The following is a 19,666-nucleotide window of genomic DNA, read 5'->3' as shown; positions in this document are numbered from 1 at the left end:
GACGGAATATTCAAAGTGTTCAAAGCTCTTTTTACATCTAATCATATGACTGACCTTATTAGCTGCAACAGGTTCCTCCAGCTGTTTATCTTTTTTTTTTCCTTCACTCACTTTCTCGCCTTTTGTTGCCGCCATACCAACTTTTTACAAAAAGTTGCTGGCATCAAATCCAAGATGAACTCAAATCTTTTCCAAAACAGTAGCAATGTCCCACTTTTAACGTTTGACGTGTTTTCTCCTTACATTTACATTTTTCTTTCCATAGAACACAGCCCCCAAACATTTGGGAATGTGCGTTGTTGAACATAGAACAATGAGTGAAAACCTTTATCCAGAAAATTCTGTGCACTGGCAATCATCATCCAACATAGTTAAGCTTGAATGCTTCTGTCACTGCATGGAAAGGTGTTTTAAACCAGTATTAAGTGAAGTCTGATTACTTATAGAAAAGGGATATTTGTTAACTTTTTAAAATTTTTTCCAACAGACCAAAAAGTCCAAAAACCTAGTTTTGCAATATCACTGTGGAGAACTGTGTGTAGACTGATGGGGGAAAAAAATACTTTTAGGATGAGCCTGAAACATGAAATGTGGCCACATTCTGTTTATATTCTAAAATAATTCTGGTTATTGATAAAAAAAAAATTTGATTTTACTTGCTTTTTATATAAAGTTAAAAAGAAACTGCAGGTGTGTGTTTGTGTGTGTGTGTGTGATTTGCTGTGACTTGTAAAAACAAGTGGTGCTACGACCACTCATAAAACAGGACTAATAATTAAGAGCAGATACTTTCACCGGCATCACAGCTAAATATGATGGTGAAAGTAAATGTGAATCATTCAAACCAACCAGACAACAATATCCAACCCCACCAGTGGCTCATGAGCTAAGACTTTGTAAATCTGTAGTTTTTTTTGTTTTTTTTTCTGTATGTAAAACACTCTTTATATGACTTGAGTAAATAGGAATGGTGACAAACCCACTATCCGTGCTGACAGCTTGACCGTGAATCTTTGCCGTTCTAATCTGAATGTTACACTTCAAATGCATCACACAAAATCTGCTCTGTTAAGTGTTTTCCTTTGAGCCCTCTCTTGCTTTAATCAGAGGGAGGTCACAGACTGTGCTGGAAGGCCCAAAGCCTCAGACCTCTTACAGCTCCTCGCTCTCCAGCGTGGCCTCAGGAGGGGAGCTGGCGAACAGGAAGGGGCTGGTGTCTGACGTCGGGAAAGCCGACTTAATGTCGAGCCCCTGGCCTGTCAGAGCGGCGTAGCGACTGCTTGTTCGTGGAACTTTCCTCATGGGTGCTGGGACACTCTGATGCCACTGTGCTGAAGATGCAGCAGTAAGCTAATATTACTACACATAGTGACAGAGTGGATTTCTTAACAAAGCTGCACTTAACTACACAGAGTATTTACCATAGATATCAAGTCTGCAGGTGCAAGATACAACTCCAGCGTCATTTTTTGCTGACACTGTGTACCAGCCAGCATCATCTTTTCTTGTTGGCTGAATAAGGAGACATACATATCCTGTGGCATCCTGGGTCATGCTGAAATTAAAAAAAAATATTGGAGAATTCAGTCCCATTTCATCAGAGATTAAATTAGTTTGTTTTTGTGGAAGTATGGAGGGGTATAAACAAGAAAAGAAAAAGTGGGGTATGACATGCATCAAAGCTCTGAATGGCTGCGAGGCGAGCTTGGGCATTGTTGCAATGTATCATAACCCTGTTTAGTTTTAAAGTAGAAATCACAGTATGGCACTGACACGTTTTCAGAAAAACGAACACTTCCAGCTTACCAGATTCTGTCCTTAGCTTTAGAAATGGTCTCATTATCTTTCTTCCAGAAGATGACTGGAGGGGGCATCCCCAGCACACGGCACTCCAGCCTCACTGGGGTCCCCTCAGGAATACCCATGTTCTGCAGCTTCTCCACAAACTGTGGCGGGTGCTTCATCTCTTTCTCTAAAGAGTAAGAGATCACATAAGTTGTCGAGGAGTTTTCAGCTGAATTGCAAGCAATCACTTTCCTCTTTTCGCCTCTTAGAAACTAAAGTCGTTGACTGTGTCCGGTGCTCACCCACAACATTCAGTTCGAGGCTGAAGGAGCTCTGCCCTGCTTTATTGCTGGCAATACAGGTGTAAGTGCCTGCGTCATTCTGTATCAGAGGATCAATGACCAGGGAATGGATGCCGTTCTCCCGCACAAGCATCTTGTGGCAAAGGTCCGGATAGATCGGCCTCCCATTGACCAGCCACATTAACTCAGGGTTAGGTAGGCCACTCACCTGGAAGAACAAAAAAAGAAAGAAGAAAAGGTTGACAGTAAGCTGGGAAAGAAATGATTTATTTTGCTGACATTATCTCACGCCAGGTCCCACTACCTACTTTGCAGTCAAGTCTGCACAGTCTTCCTTCGTGAGCCATCATGTCCCCCGGAGCCTGGAGGAAGTGAGGGCGAAAGAAGCGCTCCTGGGTTTGCTCACCTTCTACTTCTTGTATGCGGGCTCGAACTCTGACAATGTGACGAGGTGACAAGGGCATGTTACGGGACGCAAAACACACAATCTCAATAATCAATATCAGTTTTAGTCATCTGTGGTCCTTTTTTGAGAAACACAAATAGCTGTTAACGCATTATGATGTAGTTGTAGCACAAATTTAGGTTATCCTGTTTGTGTGGGAATTTACACCTACTGGCAGAGTATTTTGAAAAAAATAAAAAAGCTCTGAATGACTTCATAGATAGGTGCAGCTAGATTATAGTGTCTAAATCATTCAGGAAATCTTTTCATACTAACTCAAAATGATGAATGAAGAGACTTTGAAGTAGTAAAGTAGTAGCTGTTCCCCATGCAGCAGAAGGATTAGGTTTACATCTGCAGATCACATTTTACACTCAGGCCCACTCACCTCTGAGAGTGAATGGGTGTCAGTCGGCTCCGGGGCGGTCCAGTTTGGACTATCAAATGACCCGAGCAGCTGATTCGTCCCTGATGATCATTAAATAGCGAATCACAAATCAGCCTGAGTGTCTGGAAAGAATGCGCTGACAGCAGGCATAGGAAACTGAGACCCAAGTTATACCTGCGGATTAGATGCCATGATGGTGTAGTTGCCGTCATCGTCACTGGTCGTGGACTCTATGTGCAAAGCACAGGTCCCATCCCCCTCTCTTATCTTCTTGTAATGGACATTCTTCCTCAAGATCTGCTTGCCATCCTTGAACCAGTAAACCTGATGAGGGACACAGGCGTATGTGATAAACGTGAGACAACAAGTGAAAGATCATACATTCATTTGTTGAGCAAAGCTGTTAACCTCTCACCTTTGGAAGGGGGATTCCCACTACTTTACATGAGAAAGTAACGGGCACACCTTCCACCGCCTTGAAATTCTTCAGTTTCTTGTCAAATATTGGCGCGATGCATTTTCCAGAGGGGACATCATCATGCTGCACCTCATCATCCGACTCCTCCACTGGCGTTCGCTCCAAACGGAACTCAATCTCACTCATTAGCCTTTGCTCAAAACTGGACACTTTGTACTCCTGGGGGAAGGAAAACTACTACATGAAAGTAGTCGCAACAGCAACGTGTCTGCATGCGCCATTTGTGCCATTTGTGCATCAAACCTGCCTCAAAACTGATGACTGCAGTATCATGCATACACATTGAGAAAGGAGAGGTATGCAGCAATCAGGAAGCGTGCATTTGTTTATCACGTAGCAACAGCGGTATTGAAGTAACAGTCTGTTACTAATGTCTTAACACAAAGTTAAGTAACTTTGCAACCCAAAACTGTTTCCAAAACTGTTGAGACGCTGTTTAAATCTCAAATAAAAATAGAAACATCTATGATTTTTCAAACTACTCAAGCCCTACATGAGAGAGTTGCAAAAACAAGATATACAATGTTGAAACTGAGAAATGTTCCTATTTTTTTTCCGCTCTTAACCAAGGAGGAGGTTCACAAAGAAGCGGGGACTACAAAAATAGGATTTCAGCAGCCTTCGTTGTGGCTTCTGGGTACAAGAAGGAATACCCTGCAAATAAGAAACACGTATCTCAACAAGATCCAGGAACAAAGCTGGAAGGTCTTGCTTATTTCAACAAGACAACGAAAAATCCCTTTCTGCATGTATTAAAACAGCATGGTTCTGTAATAAAAGAGCTGTATGGCTGCCCTTATAGCACCATAAACCTCTTGCCCAATGAGAACCTGATATTAAAACAAAAAAAAAAGCAGCTGAAAATCCTACATCAAGCCATTTTCTCTCCAAACTACAGCAGCTGGCCTCCTCAGTTCAGTGTTCAGCGATTGAACCACTGCCATCTCTCTGTTTCAACATTGAATATGCTGTCTTTGCACTATCTACAATTAACTGCAGGCTTTGAGTAACTTGGAAAATCTGTGTGTTCTGTCTTTATTTCAGTTTCTCAACGTTTATGGAGACTGGGTTGTAAACAACTTGATGATATGGCTCATGCAGTGACATCATCTGATATCACTCCTGGCTGGTGAAATATTTCGTTCATCCAACCAAACCAAATGAGGCTCAGGGTAAAACAGAGAACAGAAGATGAAAGGAAGCCGAAAACCCCAATCTCTTGATAGCAAACACCTTAGTTGACCATTATTAAGAATCTCTTGTCCCCCCTTTTTACTTAAATGTAACTAACCACATCTTCTTTTTGAAAACAGGGCTGCAAGCTTCAGTAGGAAAGAAATAAAGTAACTCAAAATAAATGAGCTGAAATAAAATCGTATACAGTTTAACAAACAGTAGGGTCATTACATTTAATTAGTTTAAGGAATTTCAGTTCTTGAATTTTAGATTTTTCCGTGCAGGTTATTCATTAGTTAACAAAAGCTTGAGTGCTTGATTAGAGATACTGATTAACCATAGTATGTATGTCAGTGTGAGACTATCCACATTTTTTTACTCTTTGAGGCATTATGATAACCCATACAGCCTTGAGCAAAGCAGTGCTTGGGACGGGAAGATCCTTGTACCTCATCATAGTTAATGACAGTAGCAGGAATGTTTGGTCCAAGGGGTCTGCTCGCTGTTTTCCCCTTATTACTCAGCTTCTATGAGAGGATAGGGATGGATGATGAACATCAAAGACGCACAAACAGTACATACAAGCATATAATGATGGTATAACACACAAGCTACTCTTATTAGTACTCACACTCAATGTTGTTAGGCTACATGGACTCACAATGATGAATGAACACGAATGAGACTTGATGCTGCGCTGAACTGAGGCGAGTTCATCATTGAGTTAATCTGAGCGACTGTGGGTCTCGTATTTACATTTGAGTGTATGTTTCTTTTATTTTTTGCAAACATCTGCCGAGCGACAATCATCTCAGATTGTTTACACTTCTGCAACCAAGGCTTCGAAAAAGATGGGACGCCGTGTAAAACGTAAAGGAAAACAGAATGTGACAACTTGCAAATTATTCAAACACATCACACGCTGAAACTGAGAAATTGCATGTATTTTCCTATGCTCATTCTTAATTTGATGCCAGCTACGTGTTTTAGAAATGGAAACATTTTGGTCAGGAGCATATTTACCACAGCATGTCGTCACCTCTTCTTTTCACAGCATCCTTGTGTGGAGGATCTGTTGTTTTGAAAGTATAAAACTTCCCCCATTCTTGCTGGATGTGGGATTTCAGCTCAACTTTGAACAGTTTGAGGCTTCTGTTAATGCATTCTTTATTTTTTACCCTTTGGGTGACACGTCTGGAATACAAGCAGGCCTGTTGGCTTGTTTAGGACCTAAACTCGTTAACTATTGAAACATATGAAAAAAATAGATTGGGCTTTGTTTTAGGGAAATAAACAAGGCCTTCCCTAAAGGTTTTTCAAAAACCTTTGCATATTAGTATTAATGGTGTCCTCACAGGCTTATGAAATCCCCTCAGAAGTGTTCCTGAGCTCATGCCATAATCTCGAGAACAGAATTGTGTCCGTGCCCTGTACATAAGCTTATTTCTATACTAATTTCATTATTTTTATATCATTATTATTACCATTATTATATTTTGCAGTTTTAACCTTTTACAATATCTATTTGCACTATTTTCTATTAAGTGTGCTTATTAAATACTTTGCCTGTCATTGCATTCTGTTTTCATTTACCTCTAACACAAAGTCCAAACTTTTTTGGTCAAAGGATTGTATATATCTGCACGTAGAAAGCTGAAGGCTACTGAAATTACAACACAGTCAGTGGTTATTATACAGTTATGTCTTAAAAGAAATCATAGAAAACTATTTTGCAACAGCCGGTTGGTTAGGAATTAGCGACGGCACAGTACTATTTCTAAATAATATCACTGACATTCATTTTTACACAATAGACAACAAATGTCTATGTAGGGAATGAGGTAATAGAAGTTGAAATTAACAAACTCAGTTGACCCAGCCAAAGAGCCGAAACTTATTTATGCACCACTACATCCCTGCAATTTAGGCTGTCGAGAAACTGAAAGGAATCACTGCTGCAGAGACCCCGTTTACCTGTTGATGTGCAAATGTTGGAGTATCGTCTTTGAATTGAAGCTTCTTCTCAATATCCAGGAGGAGAATTTCTTTGCTTTCACGGATGCTTTCAGCTGATGGGAGGCGTGTCTTGGGTACCTTCTTTTGAACCCTGCAGAGAAAGAGGGGGAATATGTGGTATAATGTATGACAGTTCACTGCCTCGTGAGCACCGGAGTCTGTCAGAAAGCGTACCCGAGTGGAGCTCCCTTGGGCAGGCCCATGGAGTTGGTGGGCTGGCTTGGGGTCAGCGAAGGCAGGACGGAGCTGAGGAAGGCCACAGGGTTTTGAATGGGACTGGGGCTGGAGCTGCTCGAGGTGGGAGAAGAGGCTTGTGGGGACTGGGCTCGTAAGGCGAACACGCTGTTCAGGAATGGCGCTGACCCCGGTGTGGGTGAAGACACAAGGGACGGAGGGCTGGTGGGGGACTTGAGCACCCTTGTAGGGGAGATCTTGGGTGGGAGAGAGAACGGCGGGAGAGTGGGGGAACTAGCTGCTGAAGAGTTGAGCTCAGCAGCCAGCTCATGGAGGAGAGGAACTGGTGATTCTGTGGGGGAAGGACTCCTGACTGGGGAAAAGGTCTGAGCTGTGATAAACTCTTTTGGCCGGGTGTAGTTAAAGGTGTGGGAGACAGCTGTGAGATTCATGAGGGATGCATGGGTGCTTCTCAGCAGTGGGGCAGGGGATGTAATCTGTTGTAAGGTTGGAGTTAAATCTAAAGGGACTGTACTAAGCTTTGGAGCAGGGGGGGGACAAAATGGGGATGTGGGTGCAGGTCTGGCAAGGGCTGCAGGGGAAAGGTTCAGGTGGGAGGCATGGATGGTGTTGATCTGGCTAGCGGGTGCTGCACTGAGAGCAGGAGCTGTGTTCAGCTGTGGGGCAGGAGGAAGGGAGGTCACTAGGGAGGAAGTCTTAAGCTGAGGAACAGAAGGAGGAGAGGTCTTAGGAAGAAGTGAAAAGGTGGAAGCAGAAGTCAGTGAGGGAGCAGAGGGGGCGGTGGTGAGTGGAGGTGCTGAGTGAGAAATTTGCTGCGGGGGTGTCGTCGTGTTGATGTACGACTGGAAAGGTTGCATATGGGGGTGCATTCTGGGTGACCACAGCGAATTTTCCTGGGAGCTTTGGAGCTCAGGCTGGATCTGGACCTGGATTCGGGGATGGGACGGGGGATGGGACGGGGGATGGGACGGGGGCTGGGACGGGGGATGGGACGGGGGATGGATGGGGGTTTGGGTGTGAGGTTCAGTCTGCTGCTCCATGAGGACCTGATTGTGCAGAAGCTTGAGCTGAGCTGGGTCCCTGTTGATCAAACAAAATCAAAATAACAACCAAAACTATACATGGAGTGGATGAGAGAGGGTCAGTGCACTGTTCTCATAAATTCAGTCCATGCAGTAAACCCCATCAGGAATGAGCCCAAGCCAACAGAATACTCTGCCCTTTTATGGGCTACTAACAAGTAGCCCACAAACAGTTTCATCTAAGCATTAAACATGCTGAGTCTAAACAGGACTGTGCTTTTATTTCTCATCAAATTAATGCATATTCACTTACAGTAAACTAAAGTGGACTACATGTCTGGTTTATCTTAATGCTTTTTAACCCATGATGTCATATAAATTATCAACAACAATCAGCAAACCACTAAACGCGATTTGATTACAGCTTTTTCTTGAATAGATCAATGCACATGCATGGAAGCAAACTTACAAATAAAAAACCCCATCCTTTGTTTTAGAAAGCTGGTAGGTCCACATTTGAAGTCCGCATGCATTCAGATATGTATCCAAATGATTTCAGCTGTTATCCCAGCTACTGCGGGAGGAAACGCCCACCCCCTCTTCTGTTTAAAATACAGCCCATCAACTCTGAGACAGTCCAAAGTTTGGACACAGTTTTGGTAACAATTTGGCAAAATCTCAATCAATAGGCATGTAATGTATTCTATTTTTCTTAATTACAGAGACCCGTCTGCATGTTTTGTCTTTACTCTACTCACAGTTTGGGTTTGGCCAGCACTGGTGGAGGCTCTTTGCTGACTGATCCCAAGTAGAAGTCTTCATCAGAGTAACTGGATTCGTCACCTTGTTCATCCTCTTCTTTCTCTGGAAGTTTGAAGTGTACCCGCAGACCGACTCTTGAGCTGGAGCGTGAGTCTCTGTGGTTTGTCAGGGTGCCTGTTTTTAGGCAGGAGTTCGGTGGAGGGTCAGGCAGGGGCACCACGACGGGGCTCCCGTTCAGGTGGTTTGGCGTCCCCTTAAGTTTGGAGCTCATCTCTGGCGATGTCACTGAAGGTCTGGGCCTTTCCAGCTCAGTTGCGGTGTCAGAGGCAATGAAAGGTTTTGGGTATGAGAAAATCTGTCTGCTGCCACCCTGTGGTTCTGAATGTGTGCCACTGGATCCAGGAGAGTCCCGTTGGAGGGAGAGAGGATCTAACGTTGGGATGCTGGTGCTACGAGAGTTTAGGCCGGAGCTGCTGGTTAGAGTGGAGGGTTCCAGACTGGGCAGGCTGGTGCGGAGGTGGTCTGGACGCAACACGCTAGAACTGTGCGGTTCCAGACGGAGAGTGCTGGTGTTTACTGGGTCCAAGCGTAAAGTAGTAGGGACAAGTGGGTCGAGGCGAATGGTGCTGGAGTGGGGCTTGATGCTGCTGGTCACAGGAACCTCTGGTTGAGAGTTTACAGCTGGAGCTGTGGGGGGAAACCCTTTGATTTGGCTTGGTTCTACCAGTAAACTATTGAAAGGCCTCACGTGGCTGCTGTTGCTGCCATTTCCTGAAGAGAACCATAGAGATGGATAGAAAGCTCAGTCTGAGAATAAAACTGCTTTTGTAATGCAAAAGAGAAGTATTACCTTTGACCTTCAGTGCAGCAGTACTTGAAACAGTCCCATACTTGTTGTTTGCTGTACAGATAAACATTCCCGAATCTTCTGGAAAGACTTCAGCGATGACCAAAGTGCATATTTCCTCTGGAGGTAAAGGGGGGAGAAATGATACTCAAATGATGTGATATCCTTTAACTGCATTGTACAAGAGACAGATAGATGATTCGCGTTTTCAAATGCTCAGCAACGAGTTTCCTTTGCATCATTGTGGCTGAGAGTCTGAGTACAGACTATCTGCCATAGTGGTTTAAGACAGGATGGGAGAATACCTTATATGGTCCAGAGTCTAGGAAAAGCAGCCCTGGCTTATGTACAGAAGAAGCACAGAAGCTTCAGCCAAGGACTATAAACACTTCATCAGAGTAATATGTACACACTGCAGCTTCTTATACAGGCACGAACGCCTTGCAGCAGTCAACAGGACTGTTTTTGACACAAGACGGTTGAATGAAGTATGTACCTGATTCAGCCGGAGATCTGGGCTCTGAAACAGAAACAAAAAGTGTAATTAGCTTTGTAATTAAACTCATTGTAACTAATGATGGATCTGTTCACAATCAGGTCATGCAAGGTGATTCTTAGTTGCCATTTTTGTTCATTCCATCATTTTTATAAACTCTGCCATGGAGTTTGGTTGTCTGGAAGCAGGGTTACTCGAAAATTATCAGTGGATTTACATTAAAGTGTTTGTACCAATAGGGCACAATGGAAATTTAGAAGTCATCAACTTTTTATTTTGGTTCAGATCAGTTTCTTCCTTCAACTTTTGCAGATGTTCTGCTGTTAGCGTATCTTAGCTGCTGTATTCCACATGGGAGAATTGGTTTTAAAGAACAAAGAGGCTTAATCTAATGTCTTATAAAGTGGTAGAAGTATTTAAGCTAAAGAAAGTTATTTATGTAAATTAAATCATTAACTTGCTTAAAACAAAATTTGATATTTTGAAATATTCATTTGAAATAAGTAAATGGTTTTTATGCCTTATGCCATTCCAGCTGACCAACCGAAGCCACAACGACCTTTTGACAGTTTAAATCTTAAACATTTAAAAACACTATTTGTACACATGACACGACAACAATGTTTTATTGGATTAGATCAGAATTACATTTTTAAATCATACATACCATTCATTTTTGCACACCAACCCACATAACAAACGACAGAGGTAGTACAAAAGCTTACTTTTCTGTAGGATCCTGAAATCAGGAGAGTCCTCTATGATTTTTCCTTCCCTGTACCAGTCCACTTGAGGCGACGGCACCCCTTTCACACGGCCCTCCAGCACCACCAGCTGGCCTTCAGACACAGTGAGGTCCTGCAGGCTCTAGTGGCACAAGACAGGTTGTCTGTTACCTCAGCATCCATACATTAAACTGTATTATGACGCACAGGTAGACGTCTTTTTAGAAATGAGTCTACCTTTGTGAATACTGGAGCAGCCATGATCGGTTGCCCGTTTAATCCTTGTGGATAGATGTGGTTGGAAGTTTGATTCTGAATTGTAAAAAAAAAAAAAAAAGAAAGAAAAAAACAGGGAGAGCTTGATCAATTTGTTTAAGACCGAAAATAAACGAAAACTGTAGTTACAGGAAACATTTCAGTAATACTACCTGAAGATGGAGTGTTTGTGCTGGAGATGACAGGTCAGGCAGCACGGACGACACCACTGGGTCTAAAGATACTGACGTAGCTGTTGCTACCTGCTCCAACCGCGGCGCTGATAAGACCGGGATGGATGTTGTTGACACCCCCTGAGCTTCAGTAAGTTCTGTAGCACTTGATGAAGTTGGAAACACCGTCACAGGTAACACCGCTGTCTCCTCCTGAGCAGGATGTACCACAGACACTTTAGAGAGCTCCGGAACTGGGAGGATAGTGGCAGATGTTGGTTCTGGGACTACTTGGCAAGTTATTGGAGACAAGAGCTCCTCTGCTGGTTCCTCAGTGACTGCTGCAGGCTGAGAGGACACAGAGATGTCCTCCTCTGCAGGTAGACTTTGGCTCGATGATGGAGGTAAAGGTGAGGGTGACTTAGATTGTTTCCTCTGCAGCCTTTTTGAAGTAAAGGAGAAACAGAGTCATTCAGTCTTGATATGATCCTCACACTGCATTTATCTTTTAGTGTAAATGGGGTGTAAATGATGACTGTAGGTAAGAAACTCACTGGGCTACATGTTCAAAGTTCTGCTCCCCCTCTGAATCTGAAGAGGAGGCACCTGTAAGATTGAACAACGCATGCACCGTTTGGCATCGCGTGGTGTGATTATGTGCCCACATGAAAACATAAAAAAGAAAGGAGAATCACCTTCAACATAGATCTCTGCCGATGTGGAGTCTGTACCATAGAAATTAGACGCAAAGCAGGAATAGCGGCCGGTGTCTTCCTCAAACGCTTCTGCAATGATGAGAGAGTGCAGCTCCCCGCTGGTGATGATCTGAATGTCAGGGCTGTTCTCCAGCTCCTTGCCCTCACAAAACCACCTGCAAGTCAACAGAAACATGTTTCCCTGAATCTCGCACCTATGCAGAATTTGATTTTACTTCTTTCTGCTTGTAAACTACTTTATTTCAGGCTTTATCAATAGTACCCTTGTGTCACCTAACTATTTTTTTCAGAAGAGGATTTTTTTTTAAGACTCTCCTACTTGAGCAATCTTGTTTCAGAGCCACTCTTCACACAGCTCGCAGTTCTTTTCCCTTCTATTAACTTTCCAACGCTGTTTCTGTGAGGCTGCTACCATGCAGTGTCTTTCCCAGTTTCCCCAATAGTGTTTCTGTCCTGACGCCAATTTAGTTGGCCAAGAAGAAATGTTTTGATGAGCGAGCCCCGTAAGACAAGAAGCTTTACCAGCTTCCCAAGTTGGCAGACTGGTCAAGGTAAAAATCAGTAAAAAACAGTCTATTTCTTCAATGTAAAAGTAGAGTTGTAAAGATCTTACTTCTTCTCCGTCCTGACCAGCAACATATGCACAGCCACTACGTCAGCAAACATCTATTTTGAGAGGATGAGGCCTTGATGCTTTATAAAATCCAGCCAATAAGCAAACAAGAATGGGGTGATGTGTTACTCTCTGGCACAGCGCCATCACACAGCCATAAACCTGTCTTCACAAAGTATTTCCCAAAGTAGTTCACGCAAAAAAAACACACTGACACCATCTGGAAGTCATCTAAAGTTTTGATATTTTTGTTGTAAATTCTGAAAGGGGAGAACAGTAGAGATCTAATCCCAAAACGTGGATACAACAAAGGTGACGCTGCTGGACTGTGCTATGGGTGTTCTGCCCAAGCCGAGCTGTGTCACTTCAAATGAGTAAGGTTCTAACTTGAAAGCATGAGTGGCAGAGGAGGTGGGAGGCCTATGAGGCAAAGACTTGCTGCACCTGTCTGGGTTATTTTCTTTCTGGAGATCAGAACTGGAGAGGAGATTCCCTTCAGAGCCTAGGATCCCTGACTGGCTGACCCAACCTTACGCGCAATGCTAAACATAGAGTCAGAATACACACAATGCTATACACTGACACACCAGAAGCAGTACAACACCTCATAATGTGAAATAAGAACCTCTGTTTAGGCTCCTCTCTTTCAAAACACCATAGCTGCGCCGAAACAGCAAAAATCACATTAAAAGAAAAGATCTCTGTGTTAATGAAATACACAAATTATACCCAAGCATTAAAGCTGGGTGGATCAGCGCTCACATCATCAGACATGTATGTTGATAAGACATAGGGATGTCAGCAATAAGTCATATAAAGATATCAGCTGAGCACTGTGTAAATAATCTTACCAAACTCCTCATGCTTCTGTTGAGAGCTCAGTCAGTTCCATTATCAGACAGGACTACAGCTCGCATTGCCTGTCCAGTCTAAAAATGGCTGAGAGCAACATTCTCCCCGGACAAGTATAAGTTAGTGGCTCAACAATGTTCAGAAGAGCTAACAAGCCCATGCCCCCTATAGTCCACCACCTCAGCTGCTCCCTTTCAACTCTGCCTTTGACAGCATGGGAGGGAACTTATAAGTCCAAGCTTTGTTTTAAATCATGTCCAAGAAAACAGCCATAAAGAAGCAGAAGATAAGCATTAAAACAAGAGGCTGATGTCAACTGCTTGTCTCTGACACCAAGAGGTGCTCTGTGAGCTCTCCGTGCGGTGGAAAGACTTCTTGTGTTTCATCACATTTCGACAGTATGCTGTTAGTGATCAGGATCGATGGTCTTTAAAACAGAAAACCTCATGCTGTTGTGATTTACTCCCCTGAACACACAGCAACCCACACCTACACAAACACGCACTTGCACTCTTCTGAATCAGCTGTTGGCTATCATCACATGTCACTTCTGTCAGCATTGCCTAAGAAAACACAGCATCATTCTCCCTAGCTTCCTCTCCTTGAAGTGTTTTCTACTTATTTAGGGTGATCTTAGAGACACAAACCATGTTCCAATGTTTAAATGATCTAATGTGTCTGAACAAAAAAGAATCTGTGATAACTTTGATAACAACAATTAGATTAAACAGTGAAATAGATTAAACACGAAATAGATTAAACACATCAAAAACACTTGTTGATACTTTAGATTTGGTCATTGAACAATGTAGTTCACGATTATATCCCTGATCAGCTACTCCCTGGTGGGAAAACTGTTACGCAATGTTTAATCATCTCACCTTTTATTGTTGCATATCAGACAACTCGGGTACCATTACCAATACATGTTTGATTCTAGAGTATGTCCTGTTTGACAGTGTCCTTAAAAGCAAAGTCAATACTGATAGAAAATGACTTACATTGCAAAACAGTAAAAAAAAAAACTGCAAAATTTCAGTGATTACATATTAATGTTAGCTAAATGTACGTCAAGTTTCAAGAAGAAAAAAAGCACTCAAAATGACACCACAGAGAGCTTTATGTCATCGGAAACGCTGCATTAAAGAGTTGACCAGTGATCCTGACCCACTAACCTGTTGTGTGTGGTATTGGTGCTTAAACTGCTGATTAGTTAAAGTAGTAATCTGTTTACTCACATGTAACATATAGATGGGTACAGGGGTTACCAATCTTCATGCTGGCAAACTTTGCTAATACTCAGTCAAACAAATGTATGTAGAGTTGACCCTGTTTTTTTTTTCCCAAATCATGCTCCTGTAAAGTGCTGTTGTACACTGGCACTTACCATGACTACTTATTCAGGTATAATGAAATACTAATATTAACGGAATCTGAGGCAAATCAGCTATGTGCACATGACTTCCTGTTTGGATGAAGATGAGCTGAATGAAACATATAGCCTCCAACATGGTGAAATTCACAGAATAGGGTGCAATTTGACCTTGCGTGCCCTTTAATTATAAACAGACTGGCTTTTAGTGCTCATGAGTTCAGAGAAAAAACAAGATGCGAGACCAATTCAGACTTAGCTTTGTTGTACCTGTTGGTGAGTAATAACTGATCAGACATATTTTATGTGTCGGGCCATGTTTGATTTGCTTTATTTTTGTCTTTTTGCGAGTGTTTGTTCACCACCAATGACATAGGATTGTGACGTCCTGTAAAATTACCTCACATCTTCGTGTGACAGTTTTGGTAGCCTCTGGTGGTGTCTTTGCCTGTATATTCAGTTTGAAAACAAATTCTTGTTTTGAAATGCTAGATTTAAATATGTATTGATGCATTGTCTGAATAAATATGCACCGCTTTAGAAATGTAATCTCCCACATGTCCGAGGTCACCCTGTTTGTTAAAGTGAGAGCTGACACCTTTCAGTGGAAACTCTTTTTTTGTGGCTTCCGTCTGTGATCTTGTTCTTTTGCTCACGATGATAGGTGAGGGCACAAACATACACAACCAGCTCATCCACAGCTCATGCTCGCATGACTTCAGATGCTGCATGGATCCATCTTTAAGCCTCTCACTCCATCCTTCTTCCACTTGTTAAAAAAGCCATAAATAACTAAAACTCCTCCACCTGAGGAGTTAACTTATCACTAACCGGGAGAGGGCAATCCACCCTTTTCTGGCTACCAATCGTAGCTTAAGATTTGAAGGTGCTGATTGTTATTGCCGCTGCTTGATATCACAAATCGCCCCCAAGTGCAAACTCAAGGTCTCCACCTGTTTAGGCCAACAAAACTGCATCATCTAAAAAAACCACAGTAAAAAAAAAAAAAGATGCATTCCAACCCGGAAGGACATCCTCTGCTCTTTGGCTATGCCTATGAATTCTGTCAGGATAAGTTCTTAAGAAAACCTGTGACAAAGAGCAGTCAAAGCTGTCCAGCACCCACTGATAACCAGCCTGACTTACTGCAGGGAATCTGAACCAAGTTTTTGCTCAGGTTTTACAGGAAACCAATAGGCCTGCGGCTGTGGCCAATACACCTTGCTCCTATAGCATTCCCAAAGGCCACCCTGAGGGATACGGTCACATGCCTTTCCCAAGCTCGCAAAGCTTATGTAGACTAGTTGGACAAACTTCTATGCACCCTTCACTCTCTGTTGAGAGTAATGGGCTTCACCAGTGTTCCATCACCAGGACAAGACCGCATTGTTCCGCCTGCATTTGAGGTTCAACAACCAGAAGGATTCTCCTCTGAAGCATAGCTATCTAGTCTACATTGTAGTTTTATAGTTTAAGATAATGAAGATAATCCTGGCTGATATTAACTTTTTCACTGCACCACTGCTGATACAAACGGACAACATGACAAATGAGATTCATTCACGTTTGCTTTTTCACAGAAAAAAACTGTTGGATCTTTAAAGAGCCTAAAGCAGATAGTCTTTTCTGCACATTGAAGTATAAATGTATGAAAGCAACTTGAGGAGTTTAGAACTGGTCTGGGTTTTCTTACCGGACTTCAGGCATAGGACATCCTCTTACGATGCAGTCTAACTGGACCTTGCTACCCTCAGGAACCTCCCTGCTTTTCAGTTTCTGAATGAACTGAGGAGGCTCACACGCAGGCTCTGCTGGATATGGAGTTTCTATTGAGGACAAGCTTTCAGCCTGATCTCCTGTCTCCTGGGACCCAGAATCAAAGTGTTCCTCCTCAGTAATTCTGCAGTCTTGAAACTCAGTGCGTTCACTCCCCGACTCGTGCTGGACTACTGGTTCATGGGTATCAGCAGGACTGGGTCTGTCCTTCTCCACCTCCACAGGTGTGCCAGTGCGCTCCCTGTTTTCGGGGTTTAGGGGATAAACCCCCTCATCACTCTGGCTCTTGTTCTGGGTCCTGCTCCTGTGGGTTTTGCATGTTCTCGGTCGCATCCGTTTGGAGCTGTTGGCCTTAAAGAGAGAAGAAAGCTCCTCGATGAAGTCTGCTGCCTTATTTAGGAACTCCTTCTTAGACTGGGTCTCAAGACCGTATGGAGGGCTTTTTGCTTGCCTGTTGTAGTCATCGAATCCTTCGGTGGAGTCCTTGCTGTTCCTGGTCATGTTGTCTTGCCGTGTGGACGCTTTGTGCATCTTTCTGTCAGATGTGAACGTTGTTTGTGCTGCTGGCTGTTTTTTAACCTCAGGGGCTGGCTGAGGGAAGGACACAGTTGGCGAGGCGGCAAAAGAAGCATGAGAGGGGTTGGAGAATGGAACAGATGGGAGTGTGGAGGAAGTAACTGAGGAGATGCTGGTGGGGGGTGATAGTGTCACTGTGGCCTTTACCTCTGCCCTCTCCTCACGAGGCTCATGTCCAATTGCCTGGCAGGCCAGATTCACACTCTTATCAAGCTCCTCTTGGCTGAGGAAGGCTGACAGGTCTGGGAATTGGGGGTCATTGTGGCCAACAGTGTCCTCACCCTTTCCTTTGAGTGTGCCATAGATCTGAAAGCGCGAGGAAGAAGCGTCTGAGCGACTGTGGCGCTGCTGGGCCCGGGCCTCTGCCAGGTAGCTCTCCCTTAAGAGCTGAGACAACGACGGCGGCTGGTCAATGTTGTTCTCTTGCATGGTGCTGAAATAAACACAAAGTATTTGGTTAAAGGAACGTAAATGCAAATAATCAAATCTGCTGTTGGGTTGGACTGAGCTTCCGCCCACACCACTGGCTTTAGAGTACTTTTCCACCTCATAAGCAAATGTATTGACCACCTGTGCATATTTCATTCAATCATTCATCCAGTCCTCAGACTGCCATCAAATATATATGAATTTAACGAGATGAAAGTCTGTGGACCAAAACTTCATGAATACAAGCGATCAACAATTATCTCTCAATGGTTTTTTTTCCAGGAAACAATAATTCAAAAGAATATGAATTTGCAGACTTATTGTATCAAAATAGGTGCCAACTCCCATTCCACTCTCAATTGCTGTGCACTTCTTGCAATAGTTCTTTTATCATTTCATTACATTTTAACAGCATAACTGACGAAACATGAAAATTGCAAAACATTTATTGGGATGGAGTGACTGGTGCATATTGTTGCAGGAACAGGAAACCATCCAACCAACCAAGATCTGATAGCAATATAAATACATGCTGTTCCATATCAAATCATTCTCACTGTAAATACAGTATATTGATTTAGCAATAGCATGTACTGTTTGGCCCATTAAGGTCTGGAATTTTTTATTTTATTTTATTTTTTATCTTTTGGTGCATCATCCTGGCTGATGGGTCCCCTTGTTGGTCATCACGCGGCTTAAAAGCCAGCTTCTGCGATGACGTGGGGGTTCCTAAGTGCACGGCACGAGTAACCTGCAAAATCTGCTAAACAGATTTAAAATCGAACAATATGCACAGATGTTAGAGCAAAATATGCTGCCATCCAGGCAATTTCTTTTTCCTCAGGCCTCGGTTGTTTCATCGTGGTGATGTCAAACCGCCCTCAGGTGCTACACAGGTGTGCCGGCAGTCCAAACCAGCCACCCATTTTAAAACATTAAGTGCATTGTGAAATGAAAAAAAATTGATTTTGCATTGTTTCCAGCTAAATATAGGGTTTAAATGATTTGAACTTAACAGCTTTATTTTAATTTTTATACCATTTGCTGATATTTAACAAAACAAGCAGTTTATCTGTTAACCCCGTCACGTTGCAACATACCATAAGAGTCGAGTAATCCATATACTTAGATTTAAGTTATTAATATTGCACTTAACGTTATGTTACAACAATCTCTTGTGAAATAAAGGAGTTATGTGGTAAAAATAGCTTTTTATTTTTGCCTAAATGCTGCCGTCCTCGGGCTTTGACAGGGTATTGGGTTCATATGCTGACACAAGATCAGATGGGCAAGAGGCATGCTTTTTTACCCCCTGTCCACCTCTGATTAACACTTATATGACGTTTAGACTTTGCACAGATTTTTGACTCTAGGCATGTACAAGTTATTGAATACAGACACGAGATAGGGGACGCATATGTCGCTGACACTCAAATCAGTGCAATTAAGAGACGCAGTGATGCCCTTCCAATGGACCTGCCGCTGCAGCTGTTGTGAACATTAATACTTTGCAAACAGGCTCCTGGCCCACCGAGTCACATCTAATAATAGCGAGGGGGGGGGGGGGGGGGGGTCGGTTTACACGAAGAAAATCAACACAAAAAAGTAATGCATCTTATCCTGTGAGCCTGATTTTGATCAGTCACATCAGACTTTAATGTGATTACACCAACAGGACTATAATTATCAGAAATGGGACATGGCTGGGTGAGACAACACATAAACCCGGCCCACTCTGATGATCAGTTCCCTGACTGAACAGTAGCACACATTCTGGCAGGTTAAGATAACTCGATTACACCGGAGCATAACAGTCGACCAAAAATAGTCAAGCTGGTCTGAGACTCCATGTCAGATATTTTCTGAAGCGACACACAGACTAAGAGGCCAATGCCAAGAGACAGCTACCAGGACTTTGAACAATCAAATTACGGGGTAGTTTGTTTTACCTTCAGTATAAACCCAGCTGGCCCCTGTGAAAGGACTGGAGCGCACCTGTGCTGATAGGGGGGAAGATTCTGGTCTTCCTGGTTGCTGCCACCTTGGGAAATCTTGCACACTAGCAGCTGCTCAGCCCTCCCGGTTTTTCTTGCACCGAGTTAACCTTGAAGTTTACAGGAAAATGTGCGGCCGAGTAGCTACGGTAACCTGTCACCAGTAAAAGCAGCAACATTTGTCAGCACAGTGGTGGCAGGTTATTTTGGGGAGGCCTGGCCCATGTGTCTGGGTGGCGTCCCACCTCATTGGCCAGGGAGGGCGTGCTGTGA

At 43.2% G+C, this 19,666-nt stretch overlaps 1 protein-coding gene across 2 annotated transcripts; it reads right to left on the bottom strand.

The window, feature by feature from the left end:
- Positions 1–802: 802 nt before the first annotated feature.
- Positions 803–19,542, bottom strand: mypn (myopalladin). 2 transcript variants are annotated; one of them, XM_072391357.1, is made up of 21 exons: positions 19,349–19,542; positions 16,312–17,403; positions 11,761–11,936; positions 11,620–11,671; positions 11,066–11,507; positions 10,875–10,949; positions 10,638–10,779; positions 9,913–9,936; positions 9,420–9,536; positions 8,566–9,340; positions 6,765–7,865; positions 6,549–6,681; positions 5,024–5,101; positions 3,336–3,557; positions 3,095–3,244; positions 2,921–3,000; positions 2,396–2,522; positions 2,088–2,295; positions 1,807–1,972; positions 1,422–1,555; positions 803–1,331 (listed from the first exon to the last, which is right to left on the bottom strand). In XM_072391357.1, the coding sequence occupies exons 2-21, from the start codon at positions 17,397–17,399 to the stop codon at positions 1,153–1,155; spliced, it is 5,469 nt and encodes a 1,822-aa protein (XP_072247458.1). In that variant the 5' UTR covers positions 17,400–17,403; positions 19,349–19,542; the 3' UTR covers positions 803–1,152. The 2 variants fall into 2 exon arrangements, with proteins under 2 accessions (XP_072247458.1, XP_072247459.1); XM_072391358.1 differs by lacking the exons at positions 16,312–17,403; positions 19,349–19,542 and adding an exon at positions 12,395–12,426.
- Positions 19,543–19,666: the final 124 nt, after the last annotated feature.

This window comes from Leuresthes tenuis, unplaced genomic scaffold (genome assembly GCF_036924035.1).
Source record: "Leuresthes tenuis unplaced genomic scaffold, fLeuTen1.0.hap1 SCAF_8, whole genome shotgun sequence".
Taxonomy (NCBI): domain Eukaryota; kingdom Metazoa; phylum Chordata; class Actinopteri; order Atheriniformes; family Atherinopsidae; genus Leuresthes; species Leuresthes tenuis.
This window is presented reverse-complemented; position numbering and strand designations above follow the sequence as displayed.

Coding starts and splice junctions, on each gene's coding strand:
- mypn (XM_072391357.1), bottom strand. CDS start 17,399: ATGCAAGAGAACAACATTGACCAGCCGCCGTCGTTGTCTCAGCTCTTA. Junction 10,950..11,065: donor CACAAACACTCCATCTTCAG/GTAGTATTACTG, acceptor TTTACAATTCAG/AATCAAACTTCCAACCACAT. Junction 6,682..6,764: donor CCCAAGGGAGCTCCACTCGG/GTACGCTTTCTG, acceptor CTTTCTCTGCAG/GGTTCAAAAGAAGGTACCCA.